The sequence below is a fragment of the Coffea arabica genome, chromosome 6c (assembly GCF_036785885.1).
Source record: "Coffea arabica cultivar ET-39 chromosome 6c, Coffea Arabica ET-39 HiFi, whole genome shotgun sequence".
NCBI classification, from domain to species: Eukaryota; Viridiplantae; Streptophyta; class Magnoliopsida; order Gentianales; family Rubiaceae; genus Coffea; species Coffea arabica.
Window position 1 is genome coordinate 4,094,477 of NC_092320.1, and position 27,105 is coordinate 4,121,581.

General features: G+C 37.9%; 4 protein-coding genes across 6 annotated transcripts; 2 read left to right on the plus strand and 2 right to left on the minus strand.

The window, feature by feature from the left end:
• The first annotated feature begins 1,366 nt into the window (after window positions 1-1,366).
• On the plus strand, window positions 1,367-9,224 carry LOC140008290 (OVARIAN TUMOR DOMAIN-containing deubiquitinating enzyme 12-like). Of its 3 annotated transcripts, XM_072052167.1 has the most exons (12): window positions 1,367-1,714; window positions 1,921-2,049; window positions 3,366-3,830; window positions 3,917-4,089; window positions 5,092-5,165; window positions 5,469-5,523; window positions 6,781-6,855; window positions 6,968-7,041; window positions 7,135-7,183; window positions 7,672-7,756; window positions 8,666-8,722; window positions 8,844-9,224. In XM_072052167.1, exons 3-12 carry the CDS (start codon window positions 3,542-3,544, stop codon window positions 8,903-8,905), a joined length of 993 nt encoding a protein of 330 aa, XP_071908268.1. In that variant the 5' UTR covers window positions 1,367-1,714; window positions 1,921-2,049; window positions 3,366-3,541; the 3' UTR covers window positions 8,906-9,224. The 3 variants fall into 3 exon arrangements, with proteins under 3 accessions (XP_071908268.1, XP_071908266.1, XP_071908267.1); XM_072052165.1 differs by having other exon boundaries at window positions 1,868-3,830; XM_072052166.1 differs by lacking the exon at window positions 1,921-2,049.
• Window positions 9,225-10,447: 1,223 nt separating this feature from the next.
• LOC113697537 (transcription factor TCP11) lies at window positions 10,448-11,604 on the minus strand. Its single transcript, XM_027217200.2, has 2 exons — window positions 11,524-11,604; window positions 10,448-11,395 (listed from the first exon to the last, which is right to left on the minus strand). The coding sequence occupies exon 2, from the start codon at window positions 11,383-11,385 to the stop codon at window positions 10,693-10,695; it is 693 nt and encodes a 230-aa protein (XP_027073001.2). The 5' UTR covers window positions 11,386-11,395; window positions 11,524-11,604; the 3' UTR covers window positions 10,448-10,692.
• Window positions 11,605-14,024: 2,420 nt separating this feature from the next.
• Window positions 14,025-18,363, plus strand: LOC140008291 (RNA polymerase sigma factor sigF, chloroplastic-like). Its single transcript, XM_072052169.1, has 9 exons — window positions 14,025-14,383; window positions 15,119-15,270; window positions 15,472-15,599; window positions 15,687-15,866; window positions 15,949-16,201; window positions 16,283-16,513; window positions 16,699-16,839; window positions 17,021-17,221; window positions 17,905-18,363. The coding sequence occupies exons 1-9, from the start codon at window positions 14,287-14,289 to the stop codon at window positions 18,190-18,192; spliced, it is 1,671 nt and encodes a 556-aa protein (XP_071908270.1). The 5' UTR covers window positions 14,025-14,286; the 3' UTR covers window positions 18,193-18,363.
• Window positions 18,364-18,628: 265 nt separating this feature from the next.
• Window positions 18,629-20,909, minus strand: LOC113696077 (uncharacterized). The gene has a single exon (XM_027215409.2). It carries the CDS (start codon window positions 20,754-20,756, stop codon window positions 18,915-18,917), a length of 1,842 nt encoding a protein of 613 aa, XP_027071210.2. The 5' UTR covers window positions 20,757-20,909; the 3' UTR covers window positions 18,629-18,914.
• Between the last annotated feature and the right edge of the window lie 6,196 nt (window positions 20,910-27,105).

A 27,105-nucleotide genomic window follows, 5' to 3' on the forward strand; every position in this document is an offset into this window, starting at 1 on the left:
AAATAAGGAAGGATTTTTGTACTACTACGAGTATTATAATTACGACAGTTTCCATTCGTTATGCTTTTGAGTGCTTGGTTAACAATGGAAATACGAATGAAAAAAAGTCAAAAAGGCCGCCTTCTGTTATTGAATGCGTATGCGGCCATCTTTCTTTTAATAAGTTTAATGATTTTGACGCCTTGAGAAAAAAAATTCATCTACTTTTTTTTTTTTGTGGATCAAAAGACGCAAATACTTTAGAGTTTACCATATGCAAAATACTTATGAAAAAAAAGAATAACTTTTAAAGTGTTTGGATACCCAAATTATTCTAAATAAAATATTTCGCTTGCATCATAAACACAATTCTCAACTCATCTTTTTATATTCTCAATCACCTTTTTACCTCGCAACAAAAAGTGCTACAGTAATTATTTCAAATAACACTCTATTCATTTCTTTGTATATATCCCTTTCAATGCATTAAAATAACACGACTTCTTGTCGAATGCAAAGTCATAAACCCATAAAAATCACTCTCTATGACAACAAATAGCCACAAAAGTCATCTTTTACTATCATTTAAGATCTAATACCTTAAGAAGAGTGCAACAATCAATGATATGTAAATTTGAAGGTATTTCACAAACAAATGTGTGTGGCTCATGTTGAATTATACATTTTTATAAGGGTTAAGAATGAATATGGATTAGATTATTTGTTTAACTACAAATGGGATTTAACTTTTTTGCCTCTAAAAAAATTAATCTCATAGGTAGGTCACGTGATGGATTTAGGGTAAAAAATTGTCGAAAATCTAGATTAGAATAAAAAATTGCCAACTTGATTTTGTAAGAGATGTAAAGTTACTATTTTAAAAGTAAAGAATAAAATAATTCATTTGACGAAAACATGAAGAACGTTTTGAACTATTTTTCCAATAAAATATTTTAACCCACAAAAACAAAAGCTTGACAATGTATACAACTAATTCAAATTTTGCACATGTGTCGTGCATCAAATTATAATAATATATATATATATACTGTCAGTATTAGTGTATATAGGATTAATTCTAAAAATAATTGAATAAAGATGTAGAAAAGTCCCAAGGAAAATTGAAACTTAGAAATATCATTCCACCCTTTTATTTCACCTTACTGATTTGAAGAAGGGTTCCACCGCCAGTAAAAGAGAAAGCGCGTTTATCTTGTTTGGTTTGGCGCGGCTTCGTGGGATTTCTTGTGAATAGAAAATACAAAAAAAAAAAAAAAAAAAAAGGTGAGAGCAGAAGGATTCAAGAAAAAGGCAAAAGGACAAGAAAAGAAAAAAGAGCGAGAATATAAGGATTCAAGAAAAGGGCGGCTTAAAACTAACGGCACGTTTCGCTCCGCTCAAAAGCCACGGCCACCACCCAAATGCTACTCGAATCAAAGCTTTCTTCTTGGTGTCTACGGCTCTATGGGCATTGAGTAGGACAAGCAGCGCAGGCCAAAAGCCATTTCAATTTCTACACCAAATTTATTCTTCCAAATTTGCCACCTCATTTGACACGCCCGCCACTACCACTTCCATTACCATTACCTCCCGAAAATCGTACATATAACCCTTTCAAATTCCCCATACTCGCCATCTGTTTCCCTCCTCCGTCCTCCCACCCTCGCCCAACTAGACATTCCATTCTTCTCCCTTGCCATCCAGCTGATTGGCAGCTGTCTGTCTGAAGCTCAGGGTGAGATCACACTTCTTTTTTCCTTGGATTGATCTCTCTCTCTCGCTATCACTCTTTTTCCTTGTGATTGCAGTTAAATTGCTTGTTAGATTGTTTTCTTGGTAGTTAGTGTTGCAATTATACTCTCCTGATCGATCCTTATATCTTGTTTAGGATCACTTGATGCTAAAGTTATCGAATTATTCACTAGTGTTCGGTTTGTACAGCTTTTAATCGCGGGAACCCGAAAACATTTAGATGCTCGGAGATGTATACATGTATGCATGTATATATCCTATGCACGGGATGGGATGCAGATGATTGATCTTTTCTTCGTTTGAGTCTAATATCTGGCAGTACAAATACTTGTTTCTTTTTTCTTTATATTTCAAAATTCAGGCTTGTCTTTAGCGTGTACTCGTATGTATCACTTGCTTATATCTTCTCTCCTCTTCCTCTCTATTCATAAAGTTGTAATCTCTCATAATCACCTTTTTAATTTTCAAAACTATCCATTTTATTGATCAGTCAAAGTCATAAATTTTGGTTTAATTTTGTGGATATCACTTGTGCAATCCACCTGGTAGTTATTTCGAAGGATTTAGCTCCCACGCGCAATCATTTACCTATTAATTTCTGATCCTATTCATTAGGGGGGTTTTTTTTTTCCCAATTCCTTGTTTGCTATCATGCCTCTAGATGTCCAGTGTCATAGATACACATGGTATTAATTGCGTCTATATTCTTCCTCCTTCCTTTTTCATCCTTACATGATCTTCTATTAGTTTTTATTCTCGTTCTTTTGTCGTGCGTATATGGATTTTTCAAAGCACGAGATTCCTTCTCCCTTTTCCATTGAATGCAAGACGAAACAGAAACATGAAGAAGGGAATTAAATTGTTCTACTGGGTGACATAATTTTAAGGGACAATATTAAGAGTGAAAAGAAAAACTTGAAGATATTAAGATTCCTTTTTTTCCCCCTTTTTCAAAGGACTTGTGGTTCCAGCTTCTTCCCTTTATTTCCTGATTGACAATGCATGAGTATGTTGATTAAGGAAGCAATGTGGCTACTCTTAGCGTTTGTTTCTTGGTTAGCTTGGTTAGACATGCCAGCTTGAATCAATCACACTTATACATCATCAAGCTACTGTTTTATAACTGGCATACAGTGGGACTTGGCAAAATTAGTAGGATGCCATTGATTGGCTTAAACATAGAAAAGAATAGCTGTTCAACTAGGCTTGTTTTGCATTTTCTAATTCCAAGTCATGTTTGCATGGCTGTATTTTATTAACTTTTCTTTAGTATGTGCCTTTATTTTCTCTGTCCTCTAAACCTTTATGCTGAATATGAGTAAGACAGTCAACATAAGAAAGAGAGTTGGGTCAAATCCCTGGGAAACTAAGCTCTTAGTGAGTACCATCCTTCTGTACTTTTATGAATGAGGAGGATTTTTGTATCTGCTGACGACTCTCCATTAGGTTTGGAATTGTTGACATGATTATGGACATCTAACTATTGTTGTTAAATTTCATCTTTTAATGATGCTGGAGTAGGATCAGTGGTTATTTAGGCTAGTCGTAGTATTACATATACGCAGATATATTGATATACTTTTTTGTCCTGTGTGCACAAGTTTATATGTTTGCATGTTTCTGTTGTCTGTCAGATCATTCTTGCTTCCTTGATCAATAAAGATATCTTTAGAATGAACATCTCATGCTTCTTTACCCAAGTTTGTTCAAGTATTATGGCAAGAAGTTGTTATATGCAAGGCTAGCTTACTTGGAGCCTAGTGTCCGTTAAAAGCAGATATTTCTTGAGTTTGGAAGAAAAGAAGCAATTATGTCTGAACCGGGATCAGATTATACTCCATGGGGTTTAAATATTTTTGATGTAGACCATAATTTCACTTCCAATTACTACGGGAATAGCAATCCATATGATGTAAACATCTCTTCTGAACAATATATGAGCGACTGTGATTATGATACTACTGGACATGCCTTGGGAGATGAATTCACACGGTTATCAGTTGGAGACTCTCCTGAAACCTTGCCTATAATACATGAATACTATCAAGGCTCGACTGCCAGTGAAGACTGTCACAGTCCATCAAGGCCCTACTATTCTGGTATGTGATTTCGTGTCTTTGTCTCTACTGGCATACTATATGTACTGTTTTTGATGTGATAACTTATGTACGTCAATGTACTGTAGGTTATAGATTTGGTCCAGTAGATATGGATGATGCAGCACCTTCAACTTCCTATTCTGGTCCTGAAGATGGATCTTTTGATAGGGAAATGTATTCTTATGATTTGGAGATAACAGAGGAGTCTGAGCTTGATGGAGAGGTCGGAAAGAGGCTAAACCAAATGATTCCTGTTCCTGTAAGTATTGCTTGTATAAAGTACAATGACATTTTTCATAATCTCTCAAGTTCAATGAATGTATGAAGCGCAAATCTGGATATGATTTCTTATGTTTACCTTTTACATTAGGGTATGCCACCCTGGTTTTTAATTTGAATCAAAAGTTCTTTTACTTAAACATCATCTCTCTACATCTACGCTTTGAGTTCTTTCTGTGGGGCTTCAGGGGCAGCATCTTTTTTCCTCTAACGTTTAATTAATATGGAGGCGATAGTTTTTTGTGTTGAATTGCATGCTTTTAACGGGTTCTGGTTGGATGCTGGGTCCTGGATTCAAAGTTACCTTAAAAGGGACTCCATGTTTTTACCCATTCTACCAGGAAGTGTGGTGTGACAATTTTAGTTGTGCTGAGGTTGTAGCTTTTCTGTAGTACATGAGAAGCACTCCTCTGCTGTAGAGTTTGATTGAGGAGATGTTGAGTGTCACTATACATTCTTAATCGTTCAGGTGCAAATGTTTTGATTTTAATGTTAATTTATCATCTTAGTTCAATGTTTTGGCTGGACTTATGTCAACTTTTCATACATTAAACCCCTCTCGCTGATTGCTTACTTTTTTTTGTGTTCACTTAGTGACACTATTCCCCAGCCTTTTGATGTAAAACTAAAATGATGCATATATTGGAAACTATCTAAATAAAGATTATAAGCTGGAGACCCTAGAGGCTTATCTTTAGCCTTTTTGTGGATTCTTATTCTGCTTGAGCTTCATTTTGAGATGCTTAATTTTGTTTGAGAAGATTGGTATGATATGCAACCTAACAAAGTTGTCTTATCTGTTACCCCATATCTACAAAAAGATTATGATTTCTTTAAACATGCGAAGTTACGTATTATTTTAGAATTGTCAGGTAGGCATCAGGTAATTAATTGATTTGGAAATTCATGTGCTTGAAGATGGCTTAAGCTTTCTAAAATTAGCTAGATGCATACATGAGTATTTAATTGGTTTTTAATGCAGCATGTTCCTAGAATTAATGGAGACATTCCTTCAGTTCATGAAGCAACTTCTGATCACCAAAGGCTGCTGGATAGGTAACCATACATTTCTTTTCTCGCTCTGTCCCTTTTTCTGGGTTTCTAGCCATCATATACTGAAGGTAAAATACTTAGCATATATTCACAGAGGGAAGCTGGTTGGCATGTTCCGCATATATTCTACTGGCTCTCTACCATTTTTGGGATGTCCCTCATCTTAAGGAAAGAATTGGAACACTATGGTCAATATTTCTAGGATCAGAATTTTTAATCTGCATGCTAAATTTTTCATGATTAGGTTTGTTTCTATATGATACACACGTTACAAAGGTTTGAGGTTGGATGATGTTTTTGTTTAAGATTGCAGTTATATGATTTGGTAGAGCACAAAGTTCAAGGAGATGGCAACTGTCAGGTTAGTTATGATGGCTGAAGCTTGAGTGTTCAATGTATATTGTTTTTTATGCTGAGAAAACAAAGCTAATACTCTGTATGAAGTTACTGTTTCATTATACATCCTATTCACCAAAAACAGTTTGTAATGTGTGTTTGTTTCTGAGTTATGCTACTTGGTTAATATATGTTATAGTGAAGTAAAAAGAGAAGAATATTTATCTTGCTGTATGCCACATTATAAGAATATAAGTGTGTTACGTGCTTGGTCCTGCTAATCAGTAGAGTGTATTATGTCAACCAAAATGGTGAATACCCCAAGCTAATAACTTAATAAGTATACCATTTAAAGTTGGGTGGGGGATTGTTGTTCATTGAATGAAGTAGGTTATCTTAGTTAATCTGTGTTCTTAGCATGGGACTCCTAGAATTATCCGCTTTGCTTTCATAAGACTGTTATGCCATCAGTTGACTGGGCTCTTTAGGCTTGCATCATAGGTTGTAAATACTCCCTGCTTTTCACACCTTTTGTTTGGTAATTCTTTCTCTCCTGCTTTAGATGTCTTAAGAACTCAATACTGATAAGCAAACAAGATATGCTTCTTTTTTTTAGCATGGACTACAACCAATATTGGTTTTGAAACTTTTTTCTAGTCTTCCTCTTGCTATTTTATATATTAGATTGATGAAATAAAATTTTTGCACCATACAGCATAGAATATGTGTAGTTACTTGCGCATGTGGTACATGGTAAGGTTGCTAATCCACAAGTACAAGCACCTGGACTGTTACTAGAGTTACCAGGTTAGATCATGCATGTACGGCTATTCTCTTTAGTTTTATGTTGTTACTTTGCTTGTATATGTATACAAGAACCTGGAACGTCACTAGAAGTACCAGGTATGACATGCATCTACAGCGGTTCTGTTTAGTTTTTGTTGCTACTTTGCTTTTCATGCATGAGTTAAATAAGGTACATTCAGTATCCTCAAAACAAAATGCATGCCTATATATTTGTTTTATGAAATTTAATATTGCATGCAATTATTTCCTATTCTTGAGCTCTGTCTTCTCGATGTTGTAACCTTCTTTTGTTTATTGACCTGTTTATTTTTGTAAGCCTCTTCTTTTGCTCATATATGGTTGGTCATTGTGGTTTACAGGAAAAGATAAATATCTTGAATTCAATACAGGAACTTTACTGTTCATGGAATTCTACTTCTTTTTCTTCTTTTCTCTTTATGGTGTCTATTAATTTTACTTTCTCTTTTTACCACAGTTTCGGGCTTTATCAGATCAAGTTTATCGTACCCCAGAACACCATGAATCTGTCCGGCAGCAAGTTGTCAGTCAGGTGGTTGTCCCGGATATTTATATATTTCTAGAAAGATCTTATGTTTTGCTTGAGAATTACGTATTACAGTGTCTATACCTAATTTCATTTCTTGCAATGATGTTATCATCAGCTTCAAGCTCACCCGGAGATGTACGAGGGATATGTTCCTATGGAGTATAGTGAATATATAAACAGGATGTCCAAGTATATTTCAATGTCCTTGCAGTTTCTTTTATTGTCTTAGGAACTTTCAAGTTGGAATCACTTATTTTTACCCTTTGATTTTGACCAAACCAGGAATGGTGAGTGGGGTGATCATGTTACATTGCAAGCAGCTGCACATATGGTAATTTTATCGTTTTCCATTCTCTTTGTGTAGGGATTCCTTCCTGCTTGTTTTTTTACCATTATTGATCGGAACCTGGTTTTGTCCTTTGAACATGCAAGCTTGAGAGATAAGCTAATTTGTTGAGTTTGTTGTGGCTTCCGAATGCCTTTTTGGGACAAAGTTTGAGTGTGCTAGTGATAATTCCATCTGTTTCAAAATGTTTTCTTCAAGAATTGCATTTCCGTAGGATGGTGTTTTTTTCTTGTGTTTTCTCGGCATTTTGATTTTGGGCACCTAATTGTGATGCACTTTTCATTTTTATGCGTTGAGCTTGGTTTTCAAGGGAAACTGATTAGCATCTCAATTGATTCTGTAGATAATCTTTCTGCCAGTATTGTATAATCTTAATACGTTCAGTTAAAGAACATCTGTTTCATAGATATCATTGCTTGTGAAAGGATTATTAAAGTTTGAACTGCTCTATTTTTGTCCTTTTCTTCTGGCAGTATGGCATGAAGATTTTTGTCGTTACTTCATTTAGAGGCACTTGTTACATTGAGATTCTTCCGAAGGTTCAGAAGTCGAAAAGAGGCAAGTTATGGTTGTTCTTTATGTCATACATACAAGAAAATAGCTACCCTGGCTAAGGCTGCATATACCTTATCCTTCCTAGTTCCTGCACGGGTGGGACTGTAATGTAATGCTTTTCCTCATGACCTAGGACTTGGTGCCTAATTATTTATTTATTTATGGATCAGTTCCCATTAGTTATTGATCTTTCACTCGAATATGTCACGCTAAATGTGTTGGACTAGTTTACTGCTGAGGGATCCATGGTGCATTATTGGTCATTTCTTTTTGCTTGCCCATTTTTCTGGAATAGATTTAGATTCCTCTTCTTTTGATAATATATTTCAGTTAGCTAGTGTTACAAATGGTAAGACGAGTTGCAGCTTTTGTACAGATGTATTGTGTTGGAAGTTACGAGACTAAAGTGTCAAGCAAGATGAAGCTCGGGAATACCATTTATGAAGACTATGTTGCTTAAGAAATCTACCATAAGTTTCATTTTGTAGCTGACTTTTTTACCTAATGGGAGCGTGCGATTTCTTTGTTTCATTGGATTAGTCAATAAACCGAGCTTGAGATTACACACTGAAGTTCATTTCTTTAGCAAATTGATCACAAGCAAAATTTTATGCACATGAACTTGTTCCTTTGTCAATTATTTGTGAACGGCAAAATATTCTTTGATAGACGTAGGACAAAGTTTAAGTTAAGGGTTTCAAATTTATTTGAACGTTATCCATAAATTAGTAGAATATCTGGGCAAGCTCATCGTCGTAATCTTGGGCTCATTTATTTACGCTTGTAAGTAGTAGTTCGGACTGGGTTCGTATTTGTTTAGATAATTTGTAAGCGAATGTTACTTTACATGCAGTGTGATGATAATATGGTGCTATTGAAGTCATTGTATTTAATTTATTTTTTCTTATGCAGTAATTTGCCTCAGTTTTTGGTCGGAGGTGCACTACAACTCAATTTATCCCCAAGGAGGTGATTCTTCTAATCTCGTCTCTTTATTGGCGTGACCATGCATCAACCATGAATTACAACGGGCAAGTTTAGTTCGTTTCTAAAACCCGAGCTGTGATATTACCCACCCTTTTCTGTGCAGATCTGCTTTTGAGTGATTTTAAGAAGAAGAAGAAGTGGCGGTGGTTTGGAAACAAGCACTAGAGGAGTTGGACAGTACCAGATATACGCATATTTGTTAGTGCGAAACTCTCTGGATGGTTATATAGTCGCAGATGCAAGATTGACTTATATGTATGTTTATGCGTTATCGTATAGTATAGTTTGCGGTGTGGTATAGGTCACATTCAATCTATCATGTGGTGTCTACGTCATTGACCCTGTGACTAAGAGGTGCATGCTAATTTTCCCATCCTAGCATGTTTGGGGCTTAATAAAGTTGGATTACGGTGTAATTCGATATAGTAAACGATGAAAAATAATAGGGCATCATCAAGATTTATGTGAGAGAAACATTTCAACTTGTGAGGAGTATGCTATACATTTTTTTTCTTTTGTGTGGATGTGTGTGTGTGTGTGTATCTATATATACTTGGACAACGGTTGCAGTTAAAGTCGCTGGATGATATCTGCAGTTAGGAGCAGAAGGAAGGCATCACAATTAGATTGCAAACTTTGATGGGCAGAATCACTGATTGATTATTACTTTAGAGAAGTTCAAAGTTGCATAATAAATGACTAAAGCTTCAAAGTTGCACAAAATGACCAACTTCCCAGCCCAGACTGCATCTCTTTTTAATGTAACACTACTGAAATAGGAAAGCATAAGTGGGGATTCTCAGGAAAAGTACAGAATTTGCGATGCTGTCTTGTTTAAGGATGAAGAACCCTCTGTGGCTGTTGGATGAAAACCGCAAGCAGCGGAGAAATGCAGGCAAAATGATGGGCGTGCGTGGCGATGAGAAGCTTTGGGAGCCGGAGATTGGGACCAGGAAACAATTTCCTTGCGTAGGATCAGTCGAGCACAAACAGTTTGTCAGGTTCTACACGTACACGTAGCGTTAAAAATATAGAAAGTACATTTTTGTGAGTTCTTTATATATTACGTTAAAAAAAAAATGAAATGCGTACACTGATTTGAACCTTACATTTATTTTTTAACGAATAAATAATGACCCCGAGCCTTTGAAAGACGGTCACGATGCGCGAGGGTGCCTGCCCCAAAGCCCCCTGAGGTACATCAGTAGCCGGTTCCGGTGTAGCAGCTGGAGTGCAACTTTGCAATGTATAAATTATTATGTATTTAATTATTTAATCATCATGAAGGTCAAACCGAGATTAATTAAGACAGGAGCATCCTATAGAGGAAAGTGGCAGTGAGTAGGGGACCACATGAATAGAGTGGGTACCACTTGACTCAAATTCAGGTTTTCGGAGAAATTGATGTTAAGTTTCGAGTACATTCTATTCTTCGAGCATGGGTCATGTTTGACATCACCCACCTTCCTGAGCTAAAGTGGCATCCGCCGCCGTCGACCATTTCTTTTCATTTCTCTCATTCCTTTGGGAGTTTGGGTTTATTTTATTAGAAAATGCCACCGGATGCTGGTATGGCTGCCGGAGTTTTAATCAGTCTTATTCACCCAAATCACGATAACAATTATAGTAATGATCCAACTAATCTTCTGCAATGAAAACTAATATAATTCTATTCATTTAAAAGACTTGAAGAGTAATGTAATCTTCCTCACCATCATGATGCATCATCATTCATTCCTGCTGCGAAGGAAGAAGACTTTAAATAAAAAGCCATGCATATATTTATATATATCTGTAACACCCAACACACCCCCCCCCCCAAGGGGACAGGGGGAAAGAAAAAGAAGGAAGCACAAACTTAAACCCTAACCCCCCCACACCCCCCGCGAAAGCATATGCTGCTACGGGGGTAGGTATATACGTCCATATATGGAAATGTCATAGATCAGGCTTCAGAGGTGCCAAAAGTCATCGCGATTTTTTGCAGATGACTCAGCATGCTCCTCTCCCCTAGGGGACGGCTCCAACAGCAACGCCGTATACGGCATCTGGCTGTACGCATTGATCCCACCGCTTAACTCCGTCGGCGGTGGCTGGCGCAGGTCCAACCTGCACATGGGCGGTGGCGGGACCGCGAAAAAGCCCCCCATGCCGGGGATAACCACAGCGGATGGATGCACCCTGGTCACCGTCGCATAGGTCGACTCACTCAGGTGGGACGTTGGGAGACTCCCGACGCTGGTGACCATGGTCTTGGGGAAAGTGCCCGAACCGGTGGCAGCGACGACGGCAGGCTCTGCTTGGCGTAGGAGCCACTCGATGGTCTCGCCGTCGGAGCGATGGCCGAGCTCCCTGGTCAGCTGGAAGATGCGGGCGGCGCAGAGGGCCGGCATCCGGACGCGGCGGCCCCGGCCATTCACCTTGGTGTGGCGGTCCTTGGGCTTTTTGGGAGGCACCGGCTGCTCAGGCTGTTGCTGCTCGATGATGGAGAGGCTGCTGGCATTGGCGGTGTCGTCGTCGGCGGCGGCGGCGGCTGCTACGGAAGAGAGAAGTTGGAGGTCGGGGGATGTGGCAGAGAGGTCAGGGTCTGGGACGTTGTCCTTAGCCTGGGAATGGGAGCCGTTGGTGCGAGGATGGAGGACCATCTCTGAGCCCCTGTTGAGAAAAGATACGTAAAAAGGAAGAGAAAAGAGATTAATAAAATAAAAATAATAATTACTTAGAAAAAAGAGAAGAAGAAACAGAAGGCTTAGGGCTGAAGAGCGAGAGCGGAGGAGTTGTACTATGAAGCTGAGTTGAGAGGGATTCTGATGACCCCACTACTGAAAAGCCAGAGGCATTTTTATAAGCAGGAGAAGGAGAAAGGAGGGGATTTTATACTAGTAGAAGGAGACGGAGAAGGGGAAGGCGGAGGGGGGGCCCTGGGGCTGGGTGGGGCGGGGGAAAGTAAAAAAAAAAACTAAAAAGTGTGGACAGTGGATAATGTACTGCGGGAAGAGTAAATTGAAGCGTACGTCTGATGAGAGAGTTGTGAGGGATTTTGGTTTGTGGGGTAGGTTTGCTTTCTGCCGGACATCTCTGTCCTGCTCTTGGATATCGTGTCGCCTTCTGGGGGGCCCACGGACTCTCTCAGTCACCCATCATTGAATTAATTGTCATTTTGCAGTCAATCCAGGGTCCGTCCTACTCACTCACACTCACTTCAGTTCTTCACTTCCCTCTCTTTGGCATTTGTATGCTGACTCCCACACATTACATTTACATTACATTACATTAAAAGTGTATCAAATTTCCAGTGGGATTTGTGTGATCTCTCCTCGTGCCTGGTGAGGTGAGGGAGGCAATTATTATTATTGGATTCATTAGTAACGGCAATATTTCTTTTTTCTTTTTTCTTTTTCCTTTGCATGGATAGAAGATTATTTGAATAATTATTTTTTTTAAATTAAAAAACATATTTTTAATGAGATATATACCGTTCAAAAAGATAATTAAAAATGCGTTTATAATACAAGTAAAATAAAGTATATAAATAATATTTTTTCCTTCTCCTCCGGCACACAGGATCATGACTGCTGTTTGTTCATTGTTGGAAACCCAATCTTTACCTTCTGTTGTTTCCAAGTACAGACAGACAGATAGATAGATACTCCTTCAAGACATCATCTACTCAGCATTGACCATATGAGCCTGCATCCCCAAATTCAATTCCATTCCATCCCAAAAATTAGCCACACCATCTTTAGTGACGTTGAAGGTCAGGGTTCAATCTCTGTCTCTTTTAAATTTGCCATATTATATGGCTGGTTTTAGTTGACCATTTTCTCTTATTCCTTTAGGCTAGATTAGGTTATAGGACATCTATCATTGTCAAAAAAAAAAAAAAAGTTCCATCTCAAAAATTAGAAAGTTCTAACAAAATACGCAGTGAACCATCTAATGTTCACGAGTAGGGTTGTAATCCAGTCGAACCGAGCCCGAGTATTGCCATACTCGAGCTCGACTCGACATAGAGATAGGGGTGCTCGAGCTCGAGCGAGTAGTATTATTGGAGCTCGAGCTCGAGCTCGAAACTTGCTCTCAGTACTCGAGCTCGACTCGCATGGGCTCGAGTCTATTCGAGCATTCGAGCCTTATCGAGCTCGAGTTATTAAATTCCATTTTTTTTATAATTTTTGAGTGAAAAGTCATTATTGCCCTTTTAAAATTTTTATATAATTTGAAACATTTCGTAAATTTGACAATTTTTTTGGGTATAATGGTAATTTTATATATTAAATAATGTATATAATTTTAATAATAATATATTAAATAATTAAAATTAATATACTCGATAAGCCTTGTCGAGCCTCCGAGCATTTCTTCTGGATGCTCGAGCTCGACTCGATAGCCTTATCAAGCTGCTCGAGCTCGACTCGAACTCGGTTTGACCGACTTCGAGTCAAGCTTTTGACTGAACTGCTCGCGAGCAACTCGGTTCGATTACAACCCTACTCACGAGTGCGTGCGTTGGCTAGTCAACTAGGGGTCAAACAACAATCATTTTTAGGTACCCCTTTGTTTTGTTTAGTAAAGTAGTAGTTTAAATGAAAATTAGGATGTACGCGCAATGCTATGGTAAGTAATGATTTATTTTTTTCTTTCCACAATGTGCAAGAAAAGAGTTTTACAATGAATGCACTGGGGAAATAGTAGTAATTGATTTTATCATCGAAGGTGAAACCTTTTGTTAAGGCACGTCAAAGCATTATATTTCATGTCTGAGGGGCATAAATAATCACTATTATTGTTCTGAATGAACAAAACTCATGTATGAATCACTATTGCTATGGGAATTATTGAACTTCTACGTTGCACGTGAAATCCAGCACGTTCAATCAAATTCATATTAACAAAGTTAGACAGCATATATAATTTTGTTTATTAAGAACAAAATTATGCAAAATGTTTCAGGATCGGGATTTGACTGAGGCTCAGCCCATAAAAATACAATGCCTATTTTGAAAGAAATTTTGTCTGGGCCACAAGGACGAGACTATGGAGTTGGTTTTTAATCAAGTTAGCCCATTGTCAGCAGCGTGGCGAGAGCATCTTTTTTTTTTTTTTTTTTTTTTTGCGGGGGCGGGGCCGGGGGCGTTCCATTGCCAACTGCCAAGTCAGTTATTGATTCAGCCCATTATCCACTGATATCCGGGCCTCCACTCTGTTCTAGTCGGTCGTAACCTCTAAATGAGGGCTGTTTCAGGCTTAAGCCAGTCCAGATTAAAGTTTACTACTATTCAATATCCTTTGGGATGGGATATTGTTTTTTTTCCACCAATTTTGAGGTAAATAAATAACAGCCTAAAACCCCACCGCCTCAACTCTGCTGGAAACTCTCTCATGTTTTATCTTCAATTCTCTGATGTTCTTTTGGATATGACCTTATCTTCGACAGCGCACTCTCATAATACAACACTCAGTCGCTCTTCTGAGTTGAAGCAGAACATGGCATGATTATATATGCACAATAGATGTATGTATATTTGTGTGTGTGAATATCAACAATGGAGGCAGCAAGGAACTTCCTTTCTTCACCTCCAACATTTTCTTCAAGAACCCACCTCAAGAATTTCCCGTCTTCTTCTTCAACTTCCTCTTCTGGTCAGTTTCTTGTTCATTATTACTCCACTGCGTAAAATTTGTTTCTCTCTTCAATCTCTAGTGTGCATCACCGTGTTTACTTTGAAGGGCTGTTGTGTTAGCTATAAATTTATTAAGTAGAGTTTGTAGCATTGATATTTTGCCAATTCAATGTACCAAGAGGAACTGCGTTGAAACTTCTGGAAATCGTAGAAATGCCGATGATTATGTGTCATCAGACGTTTATTACAATGTTATCGAGAATGGTTAGAGCTTATGTGATATGCTGCCTGAAACGGACTTTATGTCTTTGACTCCAATTTTAGCTCGAATCAAACAGGAACCTTGGTGAATATGCTGCATTCTAATCTGTTACACGATTCCATTTATAAGTCAAATGAGTATGACTTGACGTTATAGTTCACCCTTTTTTTTTTTTTTTGGAAATGAATAGATCCATTATGCATCTCTCTGGCTCCTTGGAACGATGATAAATACTGAAAAGCACTTTCGGAGATTTTTTCTTCATGAAGTAATAAGGTCTCATTTTTAACATCAGGATTTTCCTTTAAGTTTGGGTAGTTTTTTATGAGTAGATGTAAGCACGCATCACTTCACCTTTGGTTTATGTTACTACAATGCTACATGGTTAAGGCCTGAAGGATTGTTGAGCTTATTGAAGAGTGTCCAAGGAGCATCTGCACGTTAACATATTATGGTCTTCCTGAGAGAATCTTATCCTGGTCAATTTTGCAGTCTCAGTGCTTCGGGAAAAAGTAGCTCCTCTGCTCACCCGCATGCCAGCTGTTACTGTAGCTTGTTATTTTGCTACCTCAACTCATATTTCAGAGCAACATGAGGAAAGCGGGCCATCGCTTCGCCTGATGAAGTACGATAGAATGTCTCAGGTGAGCGTTGTGGGAATTCCCAGCTACATCTTAAGCATCAGATGAGAACTTTATGTTATTAATTCATATCACTGTCTTTTTGTCTTTGGTGAGGAGTTTGAGGATCTGAACTGTGCTCCATAAATGTTATGTTACCTGAGTCTCATTTATACAAGATTAAGTGCTACATCTTTTATTTGGGCCTTTTGCTTTTTGTTTAAGGCAACACTAGATAGGAGGCTTATTGATGCTGCACCATCTGCAAATCAAGGGAGTGACACTGATGATCCCGATCATCTTAAAAGCAATTCTCATGTAAAATTACTTCAGTTGCCCGGCTTGTGGTACTTGTAAGATTGAAGAGTTGAAGTTTTGGTACTGGATTTTTGCCACTTGTTTTCCCAGATTTTTAAATTGTTTTAAGGTGGTATTGGCAGATTTCAATCCTTAGACACACGGCAGTCTGTTCCTAGTATACCCGACGATTTTACTGATGTTGAAGCAGAAAATGTAGTTGCCCTTGCCAAAAATGCTTTGTCTGCATCAAGAGAAGCAGCCTTATTAGCTGAAAATTCCAAATTATTTGGAGCTAGTGTAGATGACACTCTGAGTCCGAGGTCAGTTTCTTTTAACTACATTGAATTCCTGGACACTTTATCTGTTATGGGTCATAAGATTCGTGTCTTACTCATTTTTCAGTTTGCTTTATGCTTTGACTGACATTCCGCTGGAGAAAAAAACAGTACACTCAACACGTCTTCTGCAGAGACAACCCAAAAAAAGGAGGGTGCCAAAGCCAAAAGTTGAGGTTGAGGACACCAGACCTCCTGTAAGGCCAAATCTACAGAGAAAAGCTTTTGATCTCATTGATCCTCTACGGGTTTTCTTGTCTGGTCCTGAAACAAAACTTTTGACTGTAGATGAAGAATCTGAATTGATTGGGAAGATACAGGTTATTGTCAAGGATCATCTTGATTCCTTTCAATGTCTAACAATTGCAATTAACTCTAATTGTTGTGGATCTTTGTTTCAGGATTGGATGAAACAAGAGGAAGTAAAGAGTAGGCTTCAGAGTCAATTTAATCGTGAACCAACTTTGGTTGAATGGGCAGAAGCTGCTGGTCTAAGTTGTCGAGCCTTGCAGACACAACTTCACTCTGGTAATAGGAGCCGCGAGAAACTGATATATGCCAATCACCGCATGGTGGTTCATATTGCCAGACAGTACATGGGACGTGGTCTCAGCCTTCAGGATCTATTGCAGGTGAACCAAATTGGTAATTTCAAGCCATCACTAGGCTTATTTCCATCAAAAGGTGGTCAATTGGCCCAATGGCACCTCAAAAGCTATGTTGACTGAATGAAGGAGACATAACTCATAATCATTATCACATGAAAACGAGGACAAGGTGTTTGTTTCCTAGCTGACATAAATGACTTCTTTTGCAGGAGGGTAGCATGGGTCTCATGAGGAGTATTGAGAAATTTAAACCCCAAGTAGGTTGCCGATTTGCAACTTATGCCTATTGGTGGATAAGGCAAGCTATTAGGAAGGCCATTTTTCAGCATTCTAGGACAATCCGTTTGCCAGTAATGCCCTACATTAATGATCCTTTCAAATCAACAAAGTTTGGTTGTGTGGCGATTAATTTCTGATCTTTTATACATTTTTACTTAAGATCCCTCTTCTGGACGTCAATTAGGGGACTAATCAAAATATTTGTACAATCTTCATTTGCCAACAATCAACCCATTAGGATTGATCTTGCAGGACAATGTGTATGGCCTTCTTTCGAAGGTAAAGGAAGCAAAGAAACTTTGCATTCAACAAGGTATTCATAGTCCTACAAAAGAAGAGATTGCATCATGTGCTGGAATTACAGTTGAGAAGTTGGAAAAATTGCTGTTTACTGCAAGAATGCCACTGTCTATGCAACAGCCTGTGTGGATGGATCAAGATACAACTTTCCAGGTGACCCTTATCTTCAGCTTTTTCATTTTTACTTGTTGTAGGCCTGCAGCTACAAGTTCAGCATGTAACTTGCCCACAACATGCTAAAATCAATCCTGGTGCTGTACAGTATTTACCTTGCTTCATCTGGCTTTCTGTGCTCTTTGGTTTGCACATCCATCTACATTAAGATTCTACCCTGGTAACTGTTTAATGTAATATCTGCTTTGTCTGAACTATTGAATGTCTAGTGGGGAATTGTTCAAGGAAAGACGGGAAACCATAGTCACTTCCTAAATGTTGCAATAATATAATTAGACTGAATCAAGTCCAGTTCATACTTCTTAACATGAAAATGGTTATTCTTATAATCCTGATTATTTATTGACTTTGCAAAAGGAAGATAATAAGCTTTCTTGTGACTTGACAAGGCTAAAGTGCAGTGATGATCAATTAGTAACATGTGCATTAACCTTTCAAAAGCATAGATAATGTGATTATGAATTCTAGAAATCCATAATATCCTTGGACAATCATTTAAAACTAATACTGCAGATCTTTTGAATCATATTTGCATATATCCGTTTGCCAGTCATGTTAGTGCATGTAATCATCCAACTTTCTAGTATTCAATTATGTGGGTCAATCAGGGTGAAAAGTTTTGCAGCTAGGCTCTGTGGTGGTTATTGTTGTTCTTGTAACAGGAAGTCACTGCTGACACAGCAATTGAGGCCTCAGACTTGAGTGTGTCAAAGCAACTTATGAGGATCCATATTCGGAATCTACTTCGCATTCTAAATCCAAAAGAGAGAAAAATCATCAGGCTTAGATTTGGCATTGAAGATGGCAAACAGAAATCACTATCTGAAATTGGTGCAGTTTTTGGATTGTCTAAAGAGAGAGTTCGGCAGCTAGAAACTCGAGCACTGTACAAGCTCAAGCAGTGTCTTAATAGTCAAGGGTTAAATGCGTATGCAGATATGCTTCTTTAGATTACGCTATGTTCAAATTCTCTAGTTAAAATTTGTTGTAAAGTGAAGAAAAGTGAGTAAGCTCTTAGGCTATTGGTGTTGGCCGCAGCTAAATACAATGCGTACATGCAACTATCAGTGATTTTTTTTTTTTTTTAAATAAAATGAAAAGACCAATCCCCTTCTTTTCTACTTCTTCTTTCCTTTTTACAAAAAAAAAAAAAAAAAAATTTCTCTGTGCCATTTCACTGCTCCCTCTATATGTTTCCAAGTGATTGTGAAGCAGTAGAATAAATGCAGGAGAAAAGATAGCATTTCAACAGGCACCCGCAACAGGAGAAAAGTACCGAGTCAATACCAAAAAAAGGACTTTTCCAAGAGAGAGTTGTTTTTTGGGCTGTTCTTAGAAAAATACCGCTATGGCGTTTTATTTATAGAGGTTGTCTGTTAGACAAAATGGAGATTTGAACACGTGTTTAATATATTTCAAAAACATGTGCTGTAAAAACATGCCCAAACAAAATGAGCCAAGATTTTCAGCCGGTTTTAGGTTGTCCCTTAGCCGGTATGAAAATTAACTACACGTCTTTCAGCCTTATTAGCTGCTGCCAAAAATCGAATACATCCATAGCATATGCAAAATATGAAGCGGTCTGCATGTGGACCCAAAAATTCTTCTTTGCTCCCAGATTAAGGCAGTCAACGTCTGATAAATAAAACTCATCCATGTTATGCATTCCAGGCTAGGATTTAGAACCATGAAGACTTCCCACAAGCGAAGAGTATACAGTGTCATCAGGTGTAAGACCTGCCTCTGTCATCTCATCATACAATCTAAAAGCTTCATCTGATCTTCCCTCTTTTGACAGGCCTGAAATAAGCGCCGTATAAGTTACAACATTTGGCGCTAAGAGCCCACCGTGCATTTCATTAAACAATTCCACAGCGCTATCTATCTTTCCATGCATGCACTCGCCATGTACAAGAGAAGTGTAAGTATAAACGTCAGGTGTGAGGCCTTTGACTTGCATCTCCGATCTCATCTGATAAGCTTCTTTCACATTTCCTTTCTTACAATAGCCATCTATCAGGGCATTGTATGTTACTTCATTGGGTTTCTCTCCCCTGTTCAACATCTCTCGAAAAATCCTTTTTGCTTCAACCAAGTTTCCTTCCTTGCTGTAAATATCGATCAAAGTAGTGTACGTGACCGTGTTTGGTACCACACCTTTATCCATCATTGAGAACAGAACCTTCTTTGCTTCGTCATATTGCTTTGCTTTACACAACCCAGTGGCTATTATATTGTACACATACACATCCGCCTCAAGTCCCTTCCCCTCCATGATAGCTTGAAGTCTCCGTGCTTCACCTACCATCCCTTGCTTGCAATAACCATCCATCAACGTATTAAATATCACCCTGTTCAGATCAATCCCCTTGCTTTGCATCTCCTTGAGTAAAATTTCTGCTGCCCCCATCTGACCTGCTCCACAGACCCCCTCTATTAAGGCCCCATAGGTGTGAACATTTGGGACGAGGCCTCTCTCCACCAATGAATCAAACAACACAAACGCCTGCTTGACATTCCCCAACTTACAGTACCCATTGATCATTACGGTGTACACATGGACATCAGGCGTCAATCCCCCCTTCTCGTGCAGTTCCTCAAACAGCTTCTGTGCCTCTGCAACCCTCCCAGAGATACAACGCCCATGAATCAAAAGCGTGTAAGTTGTCACATTAAACCCAACTCCATCCTTCTTCATTGCGCTCAAAATCTCTTGAACTCCATCAAAATCCTGTATTCTTATATAAGCATCTATCAAAGTATTATAAGTAAATTCATTAGGCTTAATCCCTTTGGCAACCATTTCATCCAGTAATATTCTCGCCTTATCAACCTCTCTTCTTTTGCATAGACCGCCAATCACCGTTGTGACCGAATAAACGGTGATTTTTACATTGGCCTCCACCATTCTGTTAAAAAACGCAAACAATGACTCGAACTGATCAAATTTCTTGAGTGCAATTAAGTAAACCAAGCACGATCTCTCATCAATCTCGAAACCACTACTCAACATGTGTTCGAAAACCTCTAAACCCTCCTTAAACCTCTTATTATCAGCATACACCCTAAATAGCATATCAAACAACTTCCCTACGATTCTGGGTTCCGAAGAATTTTTGCCCGCTGAAGATGCTATTTCTGAAATTGAGCTTCTGAGGTTGTCATCCGAGGCAACAGCGTTCAATACAGACTTGGCTTCACGGAACTTCCTTGCTTTGAATAAGCGCAGGGCTAATGTGATATGGGCGTCAATGTTGGGTTTCTGGGGAGCAACTGACGGGTTCGTTTTGAGGAAATTAAAGAAGCAGAAGCAATTTTGGGCGGGTACTCGAGGGTTGGAGAGGACGAGGTGGATAATTTGGGGATTCAGATCAGAATTGCAAGTGGGTTCGAGACGTAGGGGATCTTTCGTGGAAGAAATCAGTGCTACGGATATAGCTTTGGCGATCTGTCGATCTGATTTTGAGCTTGCCGGGGTAAACTGTTTGATAGCATTGTGAAGCTTGGACGACATTTGCGCTCCGGGGCTCTAAGCTTTCGGCCAATATTTTCATCTTTTCTTCAAACCAGTCTGCGATTTCAGTCTTTTATTCAAGGGTCTGCACCAAAATTTTTATAGTTTCATTGCAGAGGTTTTTCTTTTCTTTTGCCTTTTCTTTCCAACTAAAGTAATTTTGAAAAGCCTTCAAAGCCTTTTTTTTTTTTTTTGTTTCAAGTTGAATTTGTAATTTGTTACTCTCATTGATTTACTATTTGAAAAAGTGTTTACAGATTAATCTGTTCATTTGTTTCCTCTACCTTGCGTTAATACTCGAAGCTTTCTCGCATCAAGCTCTTCACAGTGTTTTTCAAAAAAAAAAAAAAAAAAAAAGCTCTTCACAGTGTTGAAATTTGGAGCAGACTTTGCGGTTATAAATAATATTTCTAGCTGAGTTCGATTAATATTTCACGGTGTTATGGTTTCGATCGCTAATAGCTAATAATCCTACCTAGTTTAAGCTGACTTCTTTGATTTTAAATTGAATCACTAATTCTTTTCCTACTATCATCGAATTGTTAACAACTGAAACAAGCATGTCACCCGTCATTTTATTCATTTGTTTTCTCTAACTTCGATTAATATTCAAAACTTTTTGATCAAGCTGTGCTTATACAATGTCTAACTTTGAAACAAATTTTGCAGATGTTTTGAAACTTTTTGTTTGCATGTAAAGTGTGGATGGAAGATTTTGGTGTTCAGCTGCATTTGAAGATTAGGTGTCGTTTATATGTTTAAGGCACTTGTTACAAAAATTCTAATTAATAAAGTACTAATTCTAATTAGGAAAAAATGCCTCGGTGGCCCTTAAACTATCATAAAATTCAACTTTTGGCCTTTCAATTATTAATTAATAAGTTTTAATTTTCAACTAATTAAAAAATATAATTAGAACTCTTCAGTCAGCTTGACTCGTTATGCCTAATAGAGAGTACCGGACTGATGAGACAGGCAAAATGCTCCAATGGTTCTCAAACTATTACAAGATTCAATTTTTAACCCTTCAACTATTAACTGATAAGTTTTAAGTCTCCAACTAATTAAAAAAATATACAAGTCCTAACCCTTCCGTCAACTTAATTCATCATGTCATAGTTATAGATTTACCGTCATCGTGAAAATCTTAATTATCACAAAGAATATCTATCAAAATTTTGGCATGTGTTGTAATATTCAATAAAGATTGTTGCATTATGTAAAACTATGCATGTCAGTTTTTTTAATTGGTATGGTTGTGAAAAGCTAATAATAAACTGATTTTCTAAACATACTGTTAATGAATATGTTAAAATATTTTTAATTTTTATACTTGAATTTATAATGCTTACACAAGTTCATTAATAACAATAACAATAAACTAACAGTGCTGACTTTATAACGTGTTGTTGATGGGCTCAAGCTCATCGTGGCCCAAATTTCACACGTTTTGGTTAAGTGCTGAACTCACATAACTAGTTGCTGTATTGACAACCAGCATCCAGCAGATGCAGGCGACATTTTAATGTTAGAAAGAAGCCCACGAGGCTTTGGAATCGCGCGTGTCATACATCTCCACTAGTACAGACGAAACAAATGCCCAGCGCAAGTACACACCTCAATCGCAGAGAAAAACCCAAAATCAACTGTCCAAGATGAGAATGGGCTTTCCAAATGTCGACCCGCGTGAAAAGTGCAAACTTTTTTTTTTTTTTTTTTTTTTTGGAGGGATTGAAAATGAAAACTCAAAAAGCAAAGGTTCAATACTACAACTTATACGCTGGAAAAGAAAAAGAAATACTAGAATAGTACAAGCAAGTCGTCATTAATTTCCAAGTCTTTGCTCCACTTCTAGCTCAAAATGTGCAGACAGACAGGTTTACGAGTTTAGTCAAACCGAACATTCTAGCATTTAATCTCATTTAATTATCTTAACGTGTTTGAAATTTTGTTTAAATTTGATCAGCTTGTTCTGATTGATTCGCATGATACGTTTGAACGAATCCTTGTTGAATCGAACTCAATTCGCGTAGTTTTGTTTATCTTTCGGCCTTAGGTGCAGATAATGCATGCTTGGGCTCCAGCGGATGTGGGAGAAGGTAATAAAGTCAACGTCCTCCTCGATGCCACTACTACTACTACTGTATCCAAAATTTGTCTTCTCTGCAGAAGCTGTATCTATGTAGTAGTAAATAACACGACTCCTTGCACTTAATAGAACCCAAAAATATCCGGTGACAAAGGTACACAAACATGTAAAAACCCCATCACAGGAACTTGTATGAAAACATAAGGAGGTAAATCATCACCGAAGTGGGCATACTTTTACCCAATCTGTGAATACACCCACCACCCAGGTCCCTCGCCCCCCAAAAAGAAAAAAAAATTGTAGGTCCTCTGTGTTTGAATGCTATCAGTTCGTACTTTGCGCTAGATGTGCCAAATCCAGAATAATACTTAGTAGCCTTCACTACTACTCTCCAACTTCCCCAAAACTCTCTCTCTCTCTCTCTCTCTCTGACCAATATAAATACGGTCACTTGATTCTTGATATATAGTAACCCCCTTCCCATTACAAATTTACAACTAGCTAGCAGTAACACTCTAGTAGAGCAATTAAACCAGAGAGAGATCACTTAACTAAATAGCTAGCTAGCTAGCTAGCAGAAGAAGAAGAAGAAGATTGATGGCAGGAAGTGATTCAAGTGATGGCAGCAGCACTCAAAACCTGCAAGAATCCAACAAATCTCTGAAAGAGAAATGCAGTCATCTGGCAAAAAAGCAGCGGGCCAAGTTCTACATTCTCAGACGTTGCATCATGATGCTTATTTGTTGGCACGAGCGCCGTGACACTTGAGGTAGGAAGAAAAAAAAGGAAAAAAAGAAAAGAAAAGAAAAGAAGGCTGGTGTATGCAGCCAGTTGCCAAGAGGTTGCAACACCTCTGATCACGTACTACTTTCTAAAAAAAAAAAGCATCATCTTGATCATGTATTTATATATTAACAGATCCTAGTACTGGAATAGTGTAACTCAATATTGTTGCTGACAGCCGCATGATATGATGTCCATCAAATAGCTAGTTTAATGTATAAAATGCCTAGATCTCTGGGTTTCCCTCTGGCTTTCAGATTTTGCATGTCTTCTGTTTCTTTTCTTGATTCTATTACACTAGTCTCAAGTAAGAATGCCACCTCTTTTGACCTTTTCAAGCTACATATGCCTGTAATATTCCGTATTCGACTGATTTCAGGTGACCATTGTCCTCTCCTCTTAGTTCTCTACATACGTATAAGAGAATTATTCCCACAACTAAACGACGGTTACGATCGATAAGATGAGATATATATGATCAAGGTGCTTATGTGTCAGCTAGCATACCTTAATGACAACTTACATCCTACCACAATGACTTGTATCTTCAACGACTTTTGTGTATGGATTCTGGTACCATATAAATGCAAATCTGTCTAACTCCTTTTTTTTTTTTGTTGGTTTCAACTTTTTGTTGTTAATTGTACTAAACATTCTACTGAAATCGATCCTGTTGAAATATGATAAGATTCTTGATATACTGGTTTGGTTGGTGATTCGAGTATGGTCAAGCAGTTGTTTCACCTAGATAGCTGTGAAAGGATTAGTAGACAATTGCAGACATGCCATCTAAAGCTCATGTTCTCAACTTCATTTTCGTGGAAATGGTGATGGAGCAAAAGGGCAATATACAATTTTTTTTAAAATTATATTTCCGGATTCATACTTGTAAATTTCACTACATTCTTCATTTGGTTCGAATGCCCATTCTTCAGGGATGTTGACAAGTAAATGACATCACTGTGTACTTCTTTTTGGGTATGATCAATTCAAACATACCAGTCGGTTATATGATTCTGAGGTTGATTACTTAGGTTAATCAAACTTTCTTCCCCCCTTCTTCAAGAAAATTTGTTTGTGTGACTGCACTCTGTTGATCCGAATAGCAGACCGACGTTACAGTAAAAAATGTTTATTAGTGTAAGCTCTTAACAGAAGCTTCGCAACTTTCTCGTGAACTCATGTCTTCTTGTAATGCATATGTTTTCCTATTTTTGAGTATCAATGTGATAATTTCCTCAAAAAAAAAAAAAAAAAGTGATAAATTCCTCAGCGGAAAATGTTTAGTGCAAAAGCCAAATAATCCTCACAAGGCACCTTGGCTTTAACAAAAATATCTATCTGGTCCTCGAACTGTTCAAAACTTCTATTAACTATTCAAACTCTAAAAATCTTTTAGATTGGTGTATAGTGTCAATTGAAAACTTGAGTCAGGATTTAACTCCAAATCTTTATTTTGCCCATGTACAACTATCCAAAAGAATTTCCTAAGCACAATTCTAAGGCGATATATAATATATACAGACAAAGATGTTCCTTTTCGAATTTGACATGATATCATTGGCGCATAATTTGGTTAAAAACCCATGATGAGTTAGTCGTAATTTGGTAACATGGGGACTCAACTCCTATGGTTTTTGACCCGGAATTCTTGATTATCACGTTACACTTGTTAGACGGTCACTTTTGCTATATAGATGGTATCCAGGCTTTATCCGTGTTTATAAGTTTGGATTTGATGCAAGTCATGATTAGGGCTACAAATGAGTCAAATCGCTCGCGAGTCGTTCAAATTCGAGTTCGAGTCGAGCTCCAGCTAATCAAATCAAATTCAAACTCGAATTCAAATTCAAAAATACTAAACTCGTTATATATATATATATATAATTTTAATAATAAAATTATATATTTTTTAATATTTTATTATTTATTAAGAAAAATAATTATTTTTATTTATTTTTTAAAAATAAAATAATAATAATTTTTTATTTTTTAAGCTCGAATTCGAGTTTTATATTTTGAGTTCGTCGAGTCCGGACTCGAGCTTCATAAATCTAGGTTGAAACTCGGCTCGATTAGTTCAAAATTCGACTCGACTCGACTCGTTTGCAACTCTAATCATAGTCCAAATAACACGTAGTAAAAATCTTAATTATGAGTAGGCCTATTAATTTGATCTGTCAAGGAACTTTATGATCAAATTGAAAATGATGATGTTTCAATATTACGGACAAATTAAACTGAAGAAAATTTGCTTCAGAGACACCAAATAGAACTCTCTGGAAGAGGTTTAAAGAATCAAACCCTCTCAAAATTCTCTGCACGTTAATCTTGCAACATCTCGTTTTAGTTTGCTTTTCATACAACGTGTACATGGAAAACTAGTTAAAGCAAACACCCAGACCCAGAATTGTTCCATCAACAACTTTAATGGTGTGCTGTACATAGTTGCCACTCTAAGAACCATAACCAAGTTGTTTCCCAACCACCAGCTGTCCATCATTTGTCCATCATTTGTCATTCCAGACAATTATTAGCCACTGAAAGCATGAGCCAAACATCAGACAGCTTCAAGAGTCGTTTTCAAATACTACATTACCGATTCCTAGGGTTCTTGTTCCTTAAAGAAAGCTTGCGAGCTTTACCTCAAAATCCCACCACCACGACCTGCTGTTTCTTTGTTCGCAACAGAAATTTAAAGTAATGCCACATGAGTCACTTAATGGAATCAGCCGTAATGCCTTATTACGCTTTGAATAGATAAATCTGTTGAGTTTTCAGCCGTAATGCCTTATAAAGCGACAACTGCTGTCTGAATTCAGGGGAGAAAGTGAGACTAACAAACTGATGGAGGGAGTTTAGTGCAAATAACCCTGATATGAAAATTAGAAATGGATGCTGGGTTTTTTTCTTTTTTTTTCTTTTTCCCTTTTGGCGAGGAAAAAAGGGGCGGGGGGGGGGTGGTTTGGAAGAGGGTTGGGGTAGGTGGTGGTGTGGGGCAGTCCGGAGGAGGATGATGAGTGGGAGAGGTAGTGGAAAGGTGAGATAAACAAGTCAGCCGACAGCGAGAATCCTTAGAAGAAGAAGAAGAAGAGCAGGGAGAGTGTGGTACAACAGTCCTTCCCAACTCTGCAGGGCCTTTTCTGAGCTCCCACTCGTGCGGCCCCTCTTTACTTTTTCTTTTTTGTACCGTCTTTCTGTTTCTGGGCCCTGTGAAATTCAGTAATTCACTCGCTTTCATAATGCGAGCTTCATGCATTAATGCCTCCCCTCCTTATCTTTCTTTTCAAGAGGACATTTGCCGTCAACTGCCACATGCATCCGCCTCCTTGTTTTTCTACTCTTAGTAAATTTTTTGTGGCACGCCGGCACTGCTAATCTCTGTCTCTCTTTTTTTTTTTTTTTTTATTTACCTTGCAGACATTCCATAATCCGATCCCAGCAAAGCCATGGTAAAAGCCCAAACCAATTACTACT